General features: G+C 42.9%; 1 protein-coding gene across 1 annotated transcript in view; it reads left to right on the top strand.

Moving 5' to 3' along the window:
• IRAK3 (interleukin 1 receptor associated kinase 3) overlaps positions 1–18879 on the top strand; it is a 55083-nt gene extending 36204 nt beyond the window's left edge. The window contains exons 8-12 of the mRNA XM_043887939.1: positions 207–325; positions 13736–13934; positions 15209–15271; positions 15365–15529; positions 17923–18879. Coding sequence (XP_043743874.1) covers positions 207–325; positions 13736–13934; positions 15209–15271; positions 15365–15529; positions 17923–18435 — 1059 coding nt within the window. The 3' untranslated portion in view covers positions 18436–18879. The remainder of the gene's footprint in view (positions 1–206; positions 326–13735; positions 13935–15208; positions 15272–15364; positions 15530–17922) is intronic.
• The last annotated feature ends 1088 nt before the right edge of the window (positions 18880–19967 follow it).

The raw sequence follows: 19967 nt of genomic DNA, 5'->3' as shown, positions 1-19967 counted from the left end.
TATTTCCATTGCCTATAAAGGGACCTAGAACCAGCATGGGTAGTAGAGGAAAACCCATCTTGGATTAAAAATAGGTTATGGTTAACTAAAATATTGATTCACCCACTTTATCTTTAGAGTTTGTTCTGGCATGCACCTTGGTAATGAATACAAACATGGTTTTTACTCAGAAAATACAACGAAACCAACCACTGTTGTCTTTTCAGGGTAACACAGCCCCACTCTCTTGGCACATTCGAATCAGTGTATTAATAGGAACATCTAAAGCCATCCAGTACTTGCACAACACGGAACCGTGCTCCGTCATCTGTGGCAGTATATCCAGGTAAATTATCCCAGAGCTCTAGGTTACACCTGAAGGCTCCTTTCACCATCCCTGGTAAGTCAGACTTCACCCTATTTTCTATCTGTAGTTTCCCTGGTATGTATCTGTATGTGTTAAGAATCCTCATGAAAGTATTTAAAATCTTAGCTTTTTAATGAAAACATGTCTATCGAATTTTAAAAGCTACATTTGTATTGCCAATGGAAGAGTTTATATTATTTTTAGGAATTACTGATGAGCAGTGTAGGATAGACAGTTTTGTGTGTTTTATTAATTATTCTGCATAAAAAAACTGTGAAACAATCTGCTGTATTCATTGCACTTAAAAAACAAACTGACGTCTAAGAAAAGATTAAGTGGCTTATACAGGGATTCTTCACAAGATTAACAGTAGTGGTCGGCAATTTAAGTTCTTTGTCCTTGAGTCTCCAGCGTCTTGCGTTGCCACTGAGCCTGCTGCCTCCTAGCTGCACATATTCCCCGTGACAAGCCGAGCAGCCCTCCCAGTGTTCCTTCCTGATCCATGAGAAGATGAGAAACATCTTCCATCTTTTTCCCTCTTCAGCCGACATGAATCTTTCAGACAGAGAGTAGATACCCTCCAAACCTCCACCCACTGTGAATTTTTCCTGTGTGCCCTTCATGATGGACTTGTCCCAAAATAGATATACCTTTGCTGAGTAGCAGGGTAGACTGGATTTAAAAGGCTCTGCCTCTTCTGAGCCATCATCTAGTGTCTTTGAAAAAGCTTTTAGTGTGCTTTTCCAGTTGAGCAGAAGAGGAACTGATTGCTTACTTCTTTGTTTTTCTGGAGAAGTGAACTTCATATAAAAAGCCTCTGGATTTTACTTCATCCTGGGGGAGTGGCAGCAGTGGGGACATAGCCACTCGGTAGCTTCTCCTGTTGGGAAAGTGAAACTATTAGTCACTCAGTCATGTCCCACTCTTTGCAAACCCATGGACTGTAGCCCGGCAGGCTCCTCTGTCCATGGGATTTTCCAGGCAAGAATACTGGAGTGGGTAGCCTTCCCTTCCCCAGGGGATCTTCCTGGCCCAGGGACTGGACCTCGGTCTCCCACATTGCAGGCAGATTCTTTATCATCTGAGCCACAAGGGAAGCCCCACTTTCTCCTGCTGCAGTGTGGCAATTCATCAACTGACAGTGACCTTATAGAATCAGCATAAAATTGGTGCAGCCTCAGGGGGCCTGGGACACAGATGGATGGTGAAAGTCTCAGAGGTCAGTGGAATCAACCACTGAGGTTGGTTCCGGAGGGCTAAGGTGGCCTCCTGTAACCTAAAACAATCCCTCTTCTACCCAGCTCGTAGCCCGCTCAGCATTATAGGTGCTCAAATATATGTTCAAACTGAGTTGTTGTTCAATCACTAAGTCATGCTCAGCTCTTTGTGACCCCATGGACTGCAGCATGCCAGGCTTCTCTGTCCTTCTTACTGGGTAGATAAATAAATAAGTGGAATTTCTTCTTTTGTTTTAATTTCTTCCTTTGGTGCTTGATAGGAGAAGGGGATAGGGAAGTCCACTGATCGGAGCCCAAGGGAACGTTAGGGTGAAGGACACAGATTCAGGCTCTGTCTGAGTCACAGGGCTTCCCCAGGGACACTGGGCGGGGAGATGTGCATGCACTCTTCCGGCATCCTTCTCCCGCTCTTAGGTCTAAGCACAGACTGTGACCCAGACTGCTGCTTTCTCAGGATTGGCTAGTGTCTTCAGGCAATTCCGAGGAAACAGGTGCAGTGGCAGAGATGTGCCTGCAGGGGAATTTTTTGAGTGCTCTGAGGAATAACAAAAGTAAGAGAGGAAGACAGAGTCGAAGAGTTGGAAATGCTGAGCTGGGGTGTTATATTTATAGAAGAGGCCAGGAAGATCCCCTGGCAGAGGGCATGGCAGCCCACTTCAGTATTTTTGCCTGGGAAATCCCATGGATAGAGGAGCCTGGCGGGCTACAGTCCATGGGGTGGCAAAAGTCAGACACGACTGAGTGACTAAGCTACCACCACCAGAGGCCTTGGCTGATGCCGTGGGGACTGCTGAATCTGGGGTGGCCCTTCAAAGCTGTCCCCAGATGAGGCAAGGCACTGGATTTTTGCACCCCTGCACCCTACCAGCCATGAGTGGGGCTGTACGGGGGGGTGAGGCAACTCCCTTCTGCCACTGGTGGTTCCCAGGTTGGGGCTTAGCTGGGAGCCATCAGCAGCCACCCATCCCTCATGGGGAGTGTGTGCCTTCCTGGATCCTAAGGGAGGGTTGGGCCCATGGCCCTGTAGCCACTACAGTTCAGAAGACCTGGCTGGATGGCGTTCTGCAAAACATCTCTAAATGATTTGCTTTCACATGTACTTTCCTCCCACTTCTTCCTATCCTTTCCTCTTAGTTCAGTATCCACAATTGTTTAAATCAGACAGATCTGTTTTAAGAAGCCGACTTTTCACTTAAATGTGATTCTGAGCCAATTGCTTGCCTCTTTTAAGCCTCAGCTTGTTTCCTCAGCAGATGCTAATAAAAGAGCCTGGCTGACTCAGTCGGTAAACGTGAGACTCTTAATCTCAGGGTTGTGGGTTCGAGCCCCACATTGGGCGATCTCTTTTCTTGGGCTTCCCTGCTAGCTCAGTGGTAAAGAATCCTCCTTCAATGCAGGAGATGTAAGAGATCCAGGTTTGATCCCTGAGTTGGGAAGATCCCCTGGAGGTGGGCATGGCAACTCACTCCAGTATTCTTGCCAGGAGAATTCCATGGACAGAGGAGCCTGGTGGGCTACAGTCCAGAGGGTTGCAAAGAGCCAAACATGACTGAGCCCAGCAGCTTCTACCTCTTCAGGTTAAATGGCATAAAGTGTACCTGGCACTTAGCAAAGCGGATGCACTCGCTCAATGCTGGCTGGCTCCTGTTACCGTAGTCAGGAAGTGGGAGGAGGAGCAGAGGCCGAGATGTGACGGCCAGCGAGCTTTTTTACTTAGCACTCGTTTACTTATTGTCTTAGTCCATTTGGACTGCTCTGACAGAAATACTATAAACTGAGTGGCTTATAAGTGTTACATGTTTATTTCTCACAATTCCAGAGGCTGGGAAGTCCAAGACCATGGCACTGGCCAATTCTCTGTCCCAGGCAAGCTCCCTTTCTGGTTCAGAGGTGGCTGTCTTTTCTCTGGTGGAAAGTGTGAGGGGTCACTCTGGAGTCTCTTTTATGAGAGCACTAATCCCTTCCATGAGGGGAGTCCTTATGACCTTATCACCTTCCAAAGGCCCAACATCCTAACCCCATCACAATGGGGGTTAAGATTTCAATATATGAATTTAGGGGGATACAAGCTGGAATCAAGATTGCCGGGAGAAACATCAACAACCTGGGATATGCAGATGATACCACTCTAATGGCAGAAAGCAAAGAGGAACTAAAGAGCCTCTTGATGAGGGTGAAAGAGGAGGGTGAAAAAGCTGGCTTAAAACTCAACGTTAAAAAAACTAAGATCATGCCATCTGGTCTCATCACTTCACAGCAAATAGATGGGGAAACAATGGAAACAGTGAGAGATTTTATTTTCTTGGGGTCCAAAATCACTGCAGATGGTGGCTGCAGTCATGAAATTAAAAGATGCTTGCTTCTTGGAAGGAGAGCTATGACAAACTTAGACAGTGTAATGAAAAGCAAAGACATCACTTTGCCGACGAAAGTCCATATAGTCAAAGCTATGCTATTTCCAGTAGTCACGTATGAATGTGAGAGTTTGACCGTAAAGAAGGCTGAGCACTGAAGAATTGATGCTTTTGAACTGTGGTGTTGGAGAAGATTCTTGAGAGTCCCTTGGACTGCAAGGAGATCAAACTAGTCAATCCTAAAGGACACTGACCCTGAATATTCATTGGAAGGACTGATGCTGAAGCTAATGCTTCAATGCTTTGACCACCTGATGCAAAGAGCCGACTCATTAGAAAAGACCCTGATGCTGGGGAAGATTGAAGGCAGAAGAAGAGGGCAACAGAGGATGAAATGGTTGGATGGCATCACCGATTCAATGCACATGAACTTGGGCAAACTCCAGTTGCTGGTGAGGGACAGGAAGGCCTGTCATGCTGCAGTTCATGCGGTTGCAAAGAGTTGGACATGACTTGGCGACTGCACAACAACGAGCATTCAGCCCATAGCACTTACTTCTATCATCAATTTATTGTATTTGAAAAGTGGACCCACAAACTAACTCTATTTTAATAAAAGTCATTTCTGTATTAGGATGTGTTTATTGAACATTTTGAAAATCACCTTCCTTTTAGTTCACAAATATTTATGGAACATCTGCCATGTGCAAAGCATTGACTTATACCACAGTGGGGGCAAACATTGATAATCATAGTCTTGAACTGGAAGCTTCAACCTGGTGACCAGATAAGATAATAAGAACACAGAGAATATAATACATGATATGACACTAAATATGCCCAATGTGTGTTTGGTCTGAGAAGGCTAATGCTAATTAGATAGTTCTAAGCCAGCTCTTTGAGGAGATGGGTTATGACAGTGGGTTGGTTGAAAGAAGGGATGAGAATATTGCTGGCGGAAGGCAGTAATTCGTTCAGGGGAACAGAGTGAAGAATTGCAGGGTGTATAATGAAAGCAAGAAGGGTTGGTTGGAGAAAAGAGGAAGAGATTGGCGAATAAGGAGAGAAGAGTAGATAAAAATAAGGAAGTGATGGGATGAGGGTTGGATGATACTTTGAACACTTACTAGGTGGACAACGTGGGTTTGATAAGCTAGGCTCTTAAAATGGACTCTGAGGCTTCTTCTTTCTGGGGTCTAAATGGGAACAGAAAGTTTCTGGAGTTTCTTAGGTGGTATCACAGTTTAAAAGGAGGCTATTTCTTCCAGAACAGTATCTCAGATATTTGTCTAGATGTGCCAAGCTGTGTGTGTGTGTGTGTGTGTACATGCTCAGTCATTTCAGTCATGTCTGACTCTTTATGACCCCGTGGACAGTAAACCGCCCAGCTCTTCTGTCCATAGGATTTTTCCCTGCAAGAATACTGGAATGAGTTGCTATGCCCTCCTCCAGGGCCTCTTCCCCACCCAGAGATGGAACCCACGTCTCCTGCATTGCTGGCAGATACTTTGCCACTGAGCCACCAGGGAAGCTGTGCCAAGCTATAGTATCACTTAAATAACACTGTTAGACAGAGTGCCTACCAGGTAACATAGATATGAGTACCAAAAGAGATCTGTTCAGAGAAAGGGAGAACTTCATGGACGGAGCAGGATTTGAACTGGAAATGCAGTTAGCAGTGTATTTTATTTTATTTTTGGTAAAGGGGCTGCTGCTGATTGGGTTTTCCAAAGGGTTCGGGGACTCAAACATAACCATCTCTAGATTACACCCACCCAGGCATGTGTCAGGGTGTGGAGTGCGGAGGCCATGGGCACTGATGTGAGAACTGTGGTTTCACAAGGGCTCGTCAGCGGGTCCGTCTCTGTTCCAGGGCCAGTCAGCCCCCTCCACAGCCTCTGAACTCTTGGCCTTTCTGCTGAGCCTGCCAGGGAAGATGTTAACGAGTGCCAACTATAACAGTTGACGTTCCCTCTTTTCTTTGGTGATGTGCACACCTGTTCTTTAGAAACTGGAATGAGACCAACTCATTTCATTCAGGGCACTGAACATCTGTCAGATGGTAATGCATTCAGTTCCCAGCAGTCCTGGCCAAACGTGAATTGGCTGAGCTGGATGACCCTCCTGAATCTCTTAAATGAGTCCTTCACTTGGCTCGAACCTTGGGCCTCCCTGATTCTTTGTCCCTCTGTGTATAGCCATGTGCTTTCAGGAAGGTCTGAAATCCCTGCTCTTCTGACTTCATCGTATTCATTTTCTCATTCTTTGCCAGGAAAGGCAGCTTCTAGGAGAGATGTCATTTTATTGTACAGCCTGATAACTGGCTCAAAAAAGGACATCTCGAACTGTGTTAAACAGTGACCCTTTCTCTGGGTAAGTCTGGGCTCTGTTTTTGTTGAAGTGAGACATGGAAAATATTGTTACCTTTGTTTTCTTTTCTGTATTTGGGCCTCAGACCAATGAGTCACAAAAGAGTTACCATACATCATTTGACATTTTAAACATTGCTTTTAATCCTATGAAGTAACACAGTATACATAAAGTGACAGTAAGTAAAAAAAGACACATTGAAATAGTAAACAATATACAATTATAACTTTGTAAAATTACAAATTCAGGAATTAAAAGATTAAAAGTGAAACAGACCAAAATATAAATAAAACTTTCATTAGATGGAGAGACCGTGGCATTTCATTTAATGGCTTATTTTTTTTTAACTTCTACTTGATGTTAAATTCTTATTTAAGGATTACATCTTCTTTTATAATAAGAATAAAATTTATTAGGGAAAAAAATAACTTAGCATCAGACCTTTCTATCTCAAACCGGGGAATCAGACATTTCAAGGAGTCTTTAGTTAGTGGATAATATCCCAAAGTTTCATTTTAGTCACTCTGTCTGCAGAGAAGCTTGATAATCTCATACCTTGGTGGTTTTTATAAATCCATGGCTGATTCATATCAATGTATGACAAAACCCACTGGAAAAAAATAATAATAATAAAAAAAAAAGAAAAAAAAATAGTTTGAAAAACAAAGATTGTAAGGGAGATCATCCTTCAGCAGCCTGGTGCCCAAAGTGTGAGCAGCACCTTTTGTCTGAGCAAAATGAAATGCCATCACTGGGGATGACCTGGGAAGAGCACCAGAAATCTCTGTTCCCGCCCAGGTCCTGCCTCCCTCTCTTAGACCACGGTTTCCTCACTTGTGCGTCAGAGCCAGCCGAGATCATCTCAAGTTAGACCTCTTCTTGATTTCAAATTCTGTGCAACTACACCTGCTTGTTTTCGTACCATGCTCTAAGACTCACAAAGCTAGGGGTTATGGCAGGAGAAGGACGTGACCCCATGTTTTGGTAAATCTTGACCAAGCCTTACTTACCCAGGCCAACTTGGAGCGAGGATGAGCTCAGACAGGTTTCAGGAGGCACCTTCTGACACCTGCTCATCCTGGAGCAGGTCAGGCAAAGTCCTGACCCGCCCGTTCTCCAGAAGTGCCCCCAGTCTTTCCCCTGTCCTGCCCTCTTTCCCGCAGCCATCCCAGTGACCTCACTGCTGCTCCCGTCTCTTGTCACTGGTTGAGGGTGTGGCCTTCGGGTTCTCCCAGATCTGAGACCAAAGGCCAGCTCTACCACTTTCCAGCAGTGTGATCTTGGCTAAATCTCTCAGTTCCTTGGGGTACAGTCTCCTTATCTGGAACTGGAACCTCTGTTCTTATTCCCAGGTTGTGAGGATGAAATGAGCTCATTTCTGTGAAGCACAGCCCAGGAGTTGGCAGTAAGTATAGTTCCTCTCAGCTAACAGAGACTCAGGTATCTCATCTGACCCGTCCTTGGACCCCAGCACAGCGCCTTGTTAGAGCTCTATTTGGGTGCACCTCTGATTGTTAGAACTTCTCTGTATTGAGCTAAAATCTGTTTTCCAGTGACTCACCCATTTGCCATTGTTTTCGCACTAGAATTACCTACCTACAACTAAAGGGAAGAAGAGAGAAAATTTACTTCGTTTCTGCCTTGTAATCAACAGTTTCTTAATCTTTTATGAGTAGCTGAATAAAAAGATGTTTCTTTCGGTTAACTGCAAGTTGGAAGTGCGCTGAAGAGAGATGTAGGAGTGCTAGGCTTTAGCATAAGCTATTTTGCATAGAATGAGTGATTTCAACCAGCTGGGCCTCATTTGCCTCATCTAAAAAAAAGCAATTGTGCTTATAGAAGCGATGACAAATCAGTTTCGTCTCACATTCCATCTTGGATTGGTTGGTAATGAGTTCCCATGGGCAGAGTTGAAAGGGAATCTTGGGTGGGTACTTTCTGAAGTCAATTAGTGATGTCTGCCAAGAATATGGGAGGATGTCTTGGCAGCATTTGGGCCACGTATTTGCTGTATGCCGAGTGGTCCAAGGCTACGTGTGGTTTCAGATTCTCTTCATTTACAAACTGGTTATATCATCAGATGTTTATTTAGTATCTTCTATAGATTCAGCATTATGCTTATGCAAACAGAAGCTGGCCTCTCTGGGAGTGCCACGTGAAGGAGTACAGGCTGTACCGTAGGAACTTGGAGAAAAGAAGGCCGCTGGAATTCAGATTAGTGAAAACTTCCTGGAGGGAATGAATCAAGCTGCATAGAGGAATTGGATAACCGTAAGTGGGAGGGGAGTACTTTCCAGGTAAGGGGAACACAAGGAAAGCCCCCCCTTACAGCAGTAACCACAGTCTATTTGGGGCTTCCAAGGTGGTGCTAGGTCAAGGACCTGCCTGTCAGTGCAGGAGACCCTGGTTCAATTCCTGGTTCGGGAAGTTCCCCTGGAGAAGGGATAGCCTATCCACCCCCGTATTCTTGGGCTTCCCTGCTGGTGACTGAGTCTGTAAATGCAGCAATGCAGGAGACCTGGGTTCGATCCCTGGGTTGGGAATATCCCCTGGAGAAGGGCATGGCAACGCATTCAAGTACTCTTGCCTGGAGAATCCCCACGGACAGGAGCCTGGGGGACGACAGTCCATAGGGTCGCACAGAGTCAGACTCGACTGAAGCAACTTAGCAAGCAGACATGTGTCCTGACTGCATTGATAAGTGTTAGTGCATTCCTTGTGACTGATAGGCTGCAGAGACGCTTTAGGGAACTCAGTGAAAGCCAGAGGACGGAGTTTACACATCACTGGTGTTATCTTTGGTTTGACAGAGAAGAAAGCTGAGATTTACAGAGGTTAGTAACCTTCCTTGGTCACATGCCGATAGATGGAGGAGAGGAGATGGGGTTCCATGCTTGTGTGAGTGGAACAGCATGCTCATATTAGGTCATTAAGCCAAGACTCCTGGGAGCATGTTGGTTTCAACAGCAGAGACAGGGAAATGGGGCAGAAGAGGAGAATATAATTAGTTTGTGCAAATTTGGAAAGGTGGACGTTGGGCTTCTGGTGAGAACTGCTGCAGGCAGCAGTCTTTGTGGGGGCTGGGGAGGTAAGGCCTGGTGGTCTGCATTTGGAATGTTCGCCTTGTGCAAGCAGAGAGGAAATAGTCTTCGAAGGAAGACACTATCAGGGACACAGCCGCAGAACACACAAGGAGGAAGCCAAACCCACATTTCAAAGCTATTTTCAAGAAGTCTGCTGGTTTAGTTAGCCCAAAAATGTCTTAGTAATTCGAACTCTTCAAAAAGCATGTTATAAAAACAAAATTCATTTCCAGATGGTGGAATTTGAGGAGGAAAAGGATTTAAAGAAAAGAATCTTGAAGAGTTGAAGTCTTTATTCTTGGCAAAAGACCCTCACATTTTTATTGGGGGAAACAAAGATGTTTTTGAATTACAGGATCACATAAAAGCATCTGAAAGCAGTAAACCTTCTTGTTATTTCCATCGTATCCCTCAGCAAGCTTAATTGTTTTCACATTTATGAACGATTTTAAATTGAAATGCGTTTTATCCCTGGCATTTTTCATCCCAGACGTTCATTCTTGTTCATGTTGCCAAAGCAAGGAGATAATCTTGGGGAACATTTCTAATGTTTCCTACAAGATCATTTTGTCTTCTGCTATGGCCGTGGGTCTCCTGCCAAGTGAAACAAACTCTCTTACTAGGGAGGTGGTCTCAGAAAAAAAGGGAAGGAAGTGGCCATTTGCTTAAAAATGAATTTTGTAAAAAAAAGGAAATTGATCAGAGATATATGGGCGTAGTAAGTGCATGGAGAATTTCCTTTGTGAGGGACTATGAGTGGTTGGGAAGGGGATGGGGGACCACAGAGGGGCTCTCCCTGTGACCTTGTCACCCTTGCTGGAGGACCCAAGGTCCTGCCTTCACTCCCAAGACCTGATGTGTGTGGTGAGGCTGCTGGGCTCCAGCTCAGGGTTTAGCAGGGATAGAAAGCCTGCAGGGAAAGCAAATGTTTATTTGACTGGTGGTTTAATTAACTATCAGTCTCCTCCCTCTCCATTTTCCCCTACCCCCAAGAAAACTACTTTTGTTTTTCAAAAGCATTTTAGATATAGTAATTCTTTTCCTTAGATTTTTTTCTATTTTCCTGCTAGTGCCTGCCTTCTTCTAAAATATCCATATATGTTCATTTTTTTTTCTAAGGGATGCCGAAACATGTTACATAAATTAAAACGCCCCCTAGGAATTTTATTTACCACTACTGTCTCTAAGCTCCAGTGTATACTTATATACATGGACACATACATGCCTGTACACATACACACCAAACAATATGTATATGTTTATCCCCATGGTCTTAAAATATCTGAGAATATTAGTTTAGTCAGGTTCTTCCAACACTTCTCTAGAACTATTTTGAAATATAGCTGATGCCTTGAAACTGATTAACCCAAGGATGTTCAGATCTCCAGGCTTAATCCTGCAACCCCTGTACCTTTGTTACATCAAATTGGTGTCCTTAAACTTCTCGAGTTACCCAGCCAGGTCCAGTGGGGTTTTCAGGTAAAATGACCAGTATAGGATGGACAGTGGGCAGCTTATATCCTTCAGATCAAATTTCAAGGCTCTCCCTGTGCGTCAGGCACTCTGCTTAGGTTTCCTCACTTAACCCTCACAACAACCCTGTGAGGTCTGCATTATCAGATCTTTTTACCTACAAGGAAATCAAGGCTTAGAAAAGTTGTGCTAGTTTGATCAGAGAGATGAAATTTCACATTCAAAGGAGGTTTACCCTTTCTTGACTAAGCCTTTACTCAAGAGAGCCTAGGACTCATAAGGTACCAATAAGGCAAAAACAAGCCATAATACCAAGTGCTGCCTAGGTCAATGAGAAAGATCGAGAAGGCTGTTTACGCCAAAAGGGGACTCAGGTTTCAGTTCTGTGTCGTTTATGCTGGATATACTGCACGCTGATGTTGGCGGGGGAAGGATGTGTATGATTTTTCCCAGTGATCTGCAGGTTTCTACAGAAACTGTGTCTTGCTACATCTGGTGAGGGAAGGCAAGATATCTGGTGAGGGGTGTCTTACTGCTTCAAACAGCAGTGAAACAGACGGCAAGCTGTCCTGTTGCCTCAGGCAGTCATTTAGAACCCAGTGAGGTGCTCTTTATCTCTGAACCCAATTAAGTGAAGTCTGGACTTTTCCAGAGTATTGCAAAGTCCTCAGGGACTGGGCTACTGAGCACCAATAACTCTTCCTAAAATTAAAAATATACATCCTTAAAAACCAATCATGCACTTACATGTCAAACATAAAATTTACACTTAGATTCAGATCCTGCATTATAATCTGGGTGTATCATCTTGCTTTATATTTAAGGCTCAAGAACTTCAACTTTAAATTAGGAGACAAATGTAAGCAAAGAAAGCAAGTCTTGTAACTTTGGAAGGGCTTAAGTACCCAGAAAGAATTGTCCTAGAGACCCCTAGCCATAGAGAGATGAACTAACATTCCCAGATTCAGAATACAAACTCACTACTTTGTGTGAGACTTTTCCCATCACCTTACTGTGAACCATGACTAGTCCTTCTGCCAGAAGTATTATCTAGAGAGCTGATGGTCTCTCTGCTACCGAAAGTAGCTTGTGGGAAAGACTAGGAGAAATAGGTTGTAGAAACACTAAATCGAAGGTGTGGGCCATTGGGTGTTTCTTACCTGTTCCCTGGTAGCTCAGATGATAAAGAAGCCGCCGGCAATGCAGGAGATCTGGGTTCGATCCCTGGGTTGGGAAGATCCCCTGGAGGAGGGCATGACAACCCGCTTCAGTATTCTTGCCTGGGGAATCCCCATGGACAGAGGAGCCTGGCAGGCTACAGTCCATGGGGTCACAAAGAGTTGGACATGACTGAGTGATTAAGCATGGCCTGCACAGCACCTGTTTGTTGCATTATATTGTTACAAGATTTTAGTTACTTTATGTTGTCTTTATTTAGTTAGTCTGTTTTTACTGGCATAGAATGAATGTATTCAGTTGACCTGCAAGGTAGCTGAAGGCACTTTATGTCTGAATATTCTATTTGAGGTTGAAGCAGGAGAAAGAGTTTGAGTAGAATTGATTGTTGAAGGGCCTTTTGGAATTCCCACTTTCCTGAAACAGAACATCCTTCTTCCTCAGCTGCCATTAACCTTTATTTAGAACAGAGTAAATCACTGAACTTAAAATTTATGTTATACACTAAAGTCTGCTGGTAAACAACTTGTCTTTTCACCAAATACCATTATTCAAAGTGCGAATGCAGTGCCCTGGAACAATTTCGCATTCTTATTGATGGCCTTTCACTGACCCAGAGTCATCTGTGGGTTTTATCGGGTAACGTGCTGTGGTTACTCAGCTCCCCTCTGCCTAACTCTTACGGAAGTATAAGTCACCAGTCGCTGCAAACTTCCCCAGTTTTTCTGAGGATCAAATAAATGGGTTAGATTATGAGTGTTGTTGCTGCTTTTTTTCCCCTTTTGTTCTTGGGAAAGACCTGTTCTTTAGGGATTTTAAGTGTTTCACAAATTCAGCTTTTTGCATTCTCTTTTAAGTTATGGTTTAAGTTAAGTTTAGGTTCTTTAAAGCTGGGTTGGAAGAAGGGAGGATGAGACGCTTGACATTGAAAATCTGGCACACAGATCTTTGCATTCCTCCTCTTGTTGCTGAAATAAAGTGGGGAGCAGTGGTAGGGCAAGGGGTTCAGAAGAGAGCCAGACTCTCAGCGTGGCAGAAGCTGGAGGAGTAGACGCTTGGGTCCTGATAATGAGAGTTAATGAACCTGTCTGCCCACCTCACCTCCTGGCACATGTGGCAGACTCCTGCATTAGGTACCCAGTGATCAGGGCATCTCCAGAAGCCCCAGCTTTGATCTGAATAAGTGAAGTGTACATCTGGTCAAGAAGTCATTAAGAACTACGTGTCTGTTCTAAGCTAGAGCAAAGGTAGGATCTGGCTGTAATGTATTGGCTTAGTGGTTCTAAGCCAAGCATTCCACAGCACAGCCCTGTGCATGTCAGATACTTAATTACTATCTGATCAAAACTCATTTAATGTCCTTATTACATGTAAGTAGAACACAAGGAAAGCTGCTTTGGTTAACTTTAGTTTCTCCTATTGACGAAGCATCAGCTTCACCCACCAACTCCATATATAGACCTGTGAATCTGAAATGCCTGCCGTTCCAAGGTCAGGTTTTTGTTTTAGGTTTTATATAATGCTTGGATTTATACTTTGAGAAAAAAAGAGAAAATCTCCTCTAAAAAATTCATGGAAAATAATGTATGACTTTATTTGGAATTGACCAAATATGAAAGCGAGCTTGTCCTGTTGTTTTCTGCCGGAATACCTTTATGATGTCTTTGTCTTGTTTGCCCATGATCGCAATTTCAGTGCAAACATACTTCTGGACGATCAGTTTCAACCCAAACTAACTGATTTTGCCATGGCCCACTTCCGACCTCACCTAGAACCTCAAAGCTCTGCCATAAGCATGACCAGCAGCAGCAGTAAGCATGTGTGGTACATGCCGGAAGAGTGTATCAGACAAGGCAAACTTTCCATCAAAACAGACGTCTACAGCTTTGGAATTGTAAGTACCAACTACCAGTTAATGAAGGAGAAGAGTTTACCACCAAGAATGCTCTAAATTCTAAGAACTGTTTTAAAGACTTTAACTTTTAGACCTATTGATTTCCTGTCACTCATTGTATTATATCAATACATTGATTTTATGTCGTCAAACAGTCAAACATAAAGTGATTAATTAGAATGAACTATATTCAGTATTGAGGTTAACTGAAAAAAGACACATGTACCCAGAGCACTATTTACAACAGCTAGGACATGGAAGCAACTGAGATGTTCATTGACAAATGAATGGATAAAGAAGTTGTATTGCTTATGGAATGTTACTGTAATGGAACATTACTCAGCAATAAAAAAGAATATAGTTGAGTCAGTTCTAATGAGGTGGATGAACCTAGAGCCTATTATACAGAGTGAAGTAAGTCAGAAAGAGAAAAACAAATATATATTAATGCATATATGTGAAATCTGATGAACCTATTTTTAGGGCAGCGAAGGAGACACAGACATAGAGAACAGACTTTTGGACTCAGTGGGGGAAGGAAGGATGGGATGATTTAAGAGAATAACATTGAAACATACACATTACCATTTGTAAAATAGGTGTACATGTGTGTGTGTGTTAGTCACTCAGTCGTGTCTGACTCTTTGTGACCCCATGGACTGTAGCCCGCCAGGCTCCTCTGTCCATAGAATTCTCCAGGCAAGAATACTGGAGTGGGTTGCCATTCCCTTCTCCAGGATGCAAAATAGCCAGTGGGAATTTGGTGTATGATTCAGGGAACACAAATCCAATGCTCTGTGACCACCTAGAGGGGTGGGATGGGGTGGGAGGTGGGAGGGGGGGTTCAAGAGGGAGAGGACTTACGTGTATCTATGGCTGATTCATATTGATATATGGCAGAAACCAACACAGTATTGTAAAGTAATTATCCCTCAATTAAAAATTTTTAGAAAGAGCCACAACTAATTTCGAGTATGGCTCAGATGGTAAAGCATCTGCCTACAATGAGGGAGACCCAGGTTCTATCCCTGGGTTGGGAAGATCTCCTGGAGAAGGAGATGGCAACCGACTCCAGTATTCTTGCCTGGAAAATCCCATGGACGGAGGAGCCTGTAGGCTACAGTCCATGGGGTTGCAAAGAGTCGGACACGACTGAGCGACTTTGCTTTCACTTTTTAAAATATTTATAATATTTAATAATATTTATAATAATATAATAATTATTGTGTATATTATTAATATTATGTATCTGACCTTCTATATATTCCCTGTAGGTAATAATGGAAGTTCTGACAGGTTGTAAAGTGGTGTTAGATGAGCCAAAGCATATCCAGCTGGTAAGAGTTGCCTCCACCTTTGCCCCTGTCTCTTGGTCACTCTTTGATCGGTTCTGAGTTCTAAATGATGAGCTTGTCCTCTTTTCTTCCTAGCGGGATCTTCTTGTAGAGTTGATGGAGAGAAGAGGCCTCGACTCATGTATCTCCTTTCTCGATAAGAAAGTGCCTCCCTGCCCACAGAACATTTCCGCCAAGCTGTTTTCCTTGGCGGGCCGGTGTGCTGCAACACGGGCAAAATTAAGACCATCGATGGATGAAGTGCGTACACACGTGATTTTGTTAAAAGCAGTCTGTGGAACCCTGGAAAATCTAAACTGTATAAACTGTGTATCTAAGTGAATATCAGTGTGACAAATGCAGCCCCCGAGAGAGTCTTCTCACCTAATAGATAGCTTTTCTAAATCAGAAAGTTTGGTACTCTGAAAAAGGGCATCATTGGATAGTACCAGGGCAACCACAAAAAAAAAAAAAAACTGATGAAAAGACATAAATGAGTAATTTGGAGAGAAGACTTTATTCACCATTCATTAAGAGATCTGGTCCAATAAAATGGGAATTCCCTGGTGGTTCAATGGTTAGGACTTAGGCACATTCACTGCCAGGGTCTAGGTTCAATCCCTGGTTGGGGAACTAAGATCCTACATGCCACATGGTGTGGCCAAAATTTTTTTTAAATGCAGCATGTATTTCTCTTGTTGAATTTTAAACTTATTTGTCTGCCCATCAATTTAATCATCTAGATATTTGTTTATAATAAACAAATATTTATTTAGTACCTGCTTTCATGTGCCAGACTTTGGACTAGGTGCTGGTGTTGCAACAGGGATCAGGATACTGAATTGCTGCTCTCAGATCACAGTTCAAATGGACAGTCAGACTGATAAACATGAAATTTCGCTGCAAGAAGATAAGCATCATAATAGATGAGAACACAGGCCAGAATGGGAGCATAGAGTCAGAATATGTGCCAGCAAGGAAGTTTCTTGTTGGAGGTGATAACCGAGTTATAATCTGAAGAATAGGTTGGATTTAGGTGGCCTTAGGATGGAGGGATATTCCAGGGAGAGAGACTCTATGCCTGCAAAGGCTCAGAGGTGCAGAGGATTCCATGGCACCAAGACTGCAGATAATGCTGCCTCCAGGGAAATGCTGCACTGTTTTAAAATAATAGGAGGTTCCAGGTGATCGAGGGACGTGAATTCCATTCTAGGAATTTGGATTCCATCCTGAATCTGTTGTCGAGCCACGGAAAAGTTTTAAACAAGGAGTTGACATAATCAGGATATAAAGACCATTGGCCTGGGAATCAGGAGAGCTGTGTTCTAGACCTGACACCACCAGTAAGAGCTGTGTAATAGCAGTTTTGAGCTCTGACTACGTAGTGGAGAGAACATGAAATTGGGAGCCAGGAGACGTGGGGTTAAGCCACAGGTTTGCGCCTTACTGGCTTGTGATAGTGATTCCCTTTTCTGAAAGGGACTCAGCCTTATCATCTATAAAGTGAGGATAATAATGTTTGTGCAGATTAAATGAGATGATGTGTATGAAAACACTTTGTAAATTATAAAGCTCTTTATGTGTATTTTTTAAATTACATGTATGTGTGAAGTTATGTTATTTTATATCAGGTTAATGGTTCTCAATTTAGCTGCACATCCAAATCAACTGGGAAGTTTTTAAAATACAGATTCCTGAGCTCCCATCTCCATATTTTTTGAATGAGCATCTTTAGGTCGGTCTAAGGGATCTTTAAGAGAGATTTTTAAGGTATTTTAAGAGAGCTTCCCTAGGTAGTTCTAGTATTTGAGAACTATGGATTGGGTTCACTGTTCCCTGACCCCTTCCAATCTTTTACATATTAAGGTTGAAGTGAAAAATAATCAGAGATTTGTCCAAGGTCACAAAGTAGTTAGTGGCAAATCTTGGCCTAAAGTCAGTTCTTTTGTTTTTTAAAAAAATTTCTATTTACTTAACTCGTTTATCATTTTTGGCTGCGCTGGGTCTTCATTTCTGCCCTTGGGCTTTCTCTAGTTTCAGCGAGCAGGGACTCCTCTCTAGTCGCGATGCTTAGGTTTCTCATTGTGGTGGCCTCTCTTGTTACAGAGCATGGGCTCTAGAGTGTGCAGGCTTCAATAGTCGTGGTACATAGGCTTAGTTGCCCCGCAGCATGTTATATCTTCCTGGACCAGGGATCAAACCCGTTTCCACCTCATTGGCTGGCAGACTCCTAACCACTGGACCAGCAAGACACTCCAGATCTCTTGATGTTGAATTCAGTTCAGTGGCTTTTCTACTTTGCTTCAAGTCATTTAATGTAGTTATTAACGTGAAGAATTTTAGCTAATCTTTAATTCCTTCTCATTTCAAATTCTATAAAGACAAAGTGTTAGTTGCTAAGTTGTATCCGACTCTTTGCAACCCCATGGACTGTAGCCTCAGTCCATGGGATTCTCTAGGCAAGAATACTGAAGTGGGTTGCCATGCCCTCCTCCAGGGGATCTTCCCAACTTAGGGATGAAATCCAGGCTTCCCACATTAGTTAAACTTATTTCATGAAAAAAGAGAATATTCCTTAATAGGTAGACAGGAAAAAAGGTAAGGAGAGGTTATTCAGACTTCATTCAGTGTGTGTTTGTTTCTTGGTTATTCAGGTCCTAAATATTCTTGAAAGTACTCAAGCCAGCTTGTATTTTGTGGAAGATCCTCCCACATCCCTCAAGTCCTTCAGGAGTCCTTCTCCTCTGTTCTTTGATAATGTTCCGAGCATTCCAGTGGAAGATGACGAAAACCAGAATAATCCATCGCCACCTCATGGTCAAAGTTTGAGAAAAGATAGAATGACTCAGAAGACTCCCTTTGAATGCAGCCAGTCTGAGGTCACATTCCTGGGCTTTGACAAAAAGACGGGGAGTAGGGGGGATGAGGACTCTCCCAATGGGTCTGGGCCTCCTTGTGAGGAAAGCTGGTCTCCAAAGTGTGCAACTCCATCCCCGGACTTGAGGGCCCCCGGTGTGCATATGGACCCTTCTGCAGAAGCTCCAGGCCATTCCTATAGGAGCAGGCCAGTGGAGACTAGCTGTTCCTCTGTTTCCTGGAATGAATGCGAACAGTACAAAAAGGCATCAGTTTCTGCTGAGGATAAAGAAGAAAGCAAGAATTGCTGAGGCATTGAGTAAGGTCTCATCTGGGGAAGCCACTGTCTTCATCAGTAGGGCTGCAGGATAAGGGATGATACATGTGGCTGATGCCCATCAACAGTGTGACCAATCCCATTCCATTCCTTCCCTTCCAACTTGTAGAACAGAGTGGCTTAAAAGTTTGTTTTAGTAGGATCATTGCCTCATGAGCCAACCTGGGCTAAATTAAAACCATTCAGAATTACTTAAGATCGTGGACTCCGACTTCAGACAAACAGAGCAGTCAAAACCTACTAGAAAGGAACTGGATTATGGTGTCTTCTCTGTCAACATCCATGTGAGTTCTCAGAGCCTCCAATCTGCCTCCAAGTATGTTCAGTTCAGTTGGATTCCATTGTTTTGGTTTAGCCTGCTTGCAGAGGTTGCAGGAAATGTCTAATTGCAAATGTTAATAGAAATCTTTTTAAAGAATTGCCTTTTTGCTTATTTCGATTGACTCTTAGCATGTTTCTTTCATCCCTGTCAAGTCTGCGTATGTGAAGATGAACCAGTTTCGCCCTTGTTCATTACATGCCCAAGATCTGTATTTCTGTATTTAAACTCTTAGTTTATTTCATATAATATAGTTGCTGACTAGTATTATAATTTTTTACATACTTAGAGACTATTACATCCTGAGTAGACTATGAAATTGTAATCAAGTAATTCTTGTTCCTAAGAAACTGGCTGGTCATAAAGGCCTCAGTCAGCTTTTTGTTTGATTCCAACTCTATACCTTTACTCCTAGTGTTTACTAAATCTCTCCCTTTTGAACGTCTAGCCAGTCTTTCAGGGCCCACCATAATCGCCTCCTCCAGGAAGCTTTCCTAATCTTTCCAGCCAATATTGCTTACTTAATCAGCATTTCCATAGCAATTTCTTTTTTTTTTTTCCATTTTTAAAGATTTTTTTATTGAAGTATTGTTGATTTACAATGTTAGCTTATGGTGTACAGCAAAGTGATTCAGTTATATGTATGTATACACATATTCTTTTTCATATTCTTTCCCATTATGGTTTCCTACAAGATATTGACTATGGTTCCCTATTCCATATAGTAGGTGCATGTCTACTAAGTTGCTTCAGTTGTGTCTGGCTGTTTGTGACCGTATGGACCATACCCTGCCAGGCTCCTCTGTCCATGGGATTCTCCAGGCAAGAATACTCGAGTGGGTTGCCATGCCCTCCTCCAGGGCTATATAGTAGGACCTTGTTGTTTATGTTTTATATATCATGGTTTATATCTACTAATCCCAAACTCCTAAACCTCCTTTCCTCTTTAATAATGATAAGTTTGTTTTCTGTGTCCTGAGTCTGTTTATATCTTGTAAGTAAGTTTATTTGTATCATCTGTAACAATTTCTTTGCCTTTCTGTTTTATACCTGTCACTTTCTGAATCATATCAAAGTTACCTATGTTATCTTCTCTCTCTTACTAGATAATAAACTCCCTGTATTAGTTTCCTATTGTTATCACAACAGTAGGTTACTGGGTTAAAACAACATAAATTAATTATTGT

Source organism: Cervus elaphus, chromosome 3, assembly GCF_910594005.1.
Source record: "Cervus elaphus chromosome 3, mCerEla1.1, whole genome shotgun sequence".
NCBI lineage: Eukaryota > Metazoa > Chordata > Mammalia > Artiodactyla > Cervidae > Cervus > Cervus elaphus.
Note: the sequence above shows the minus strand (reverse complement) of the source record. Positions and strands in the feature narration are given on the sequence as shown.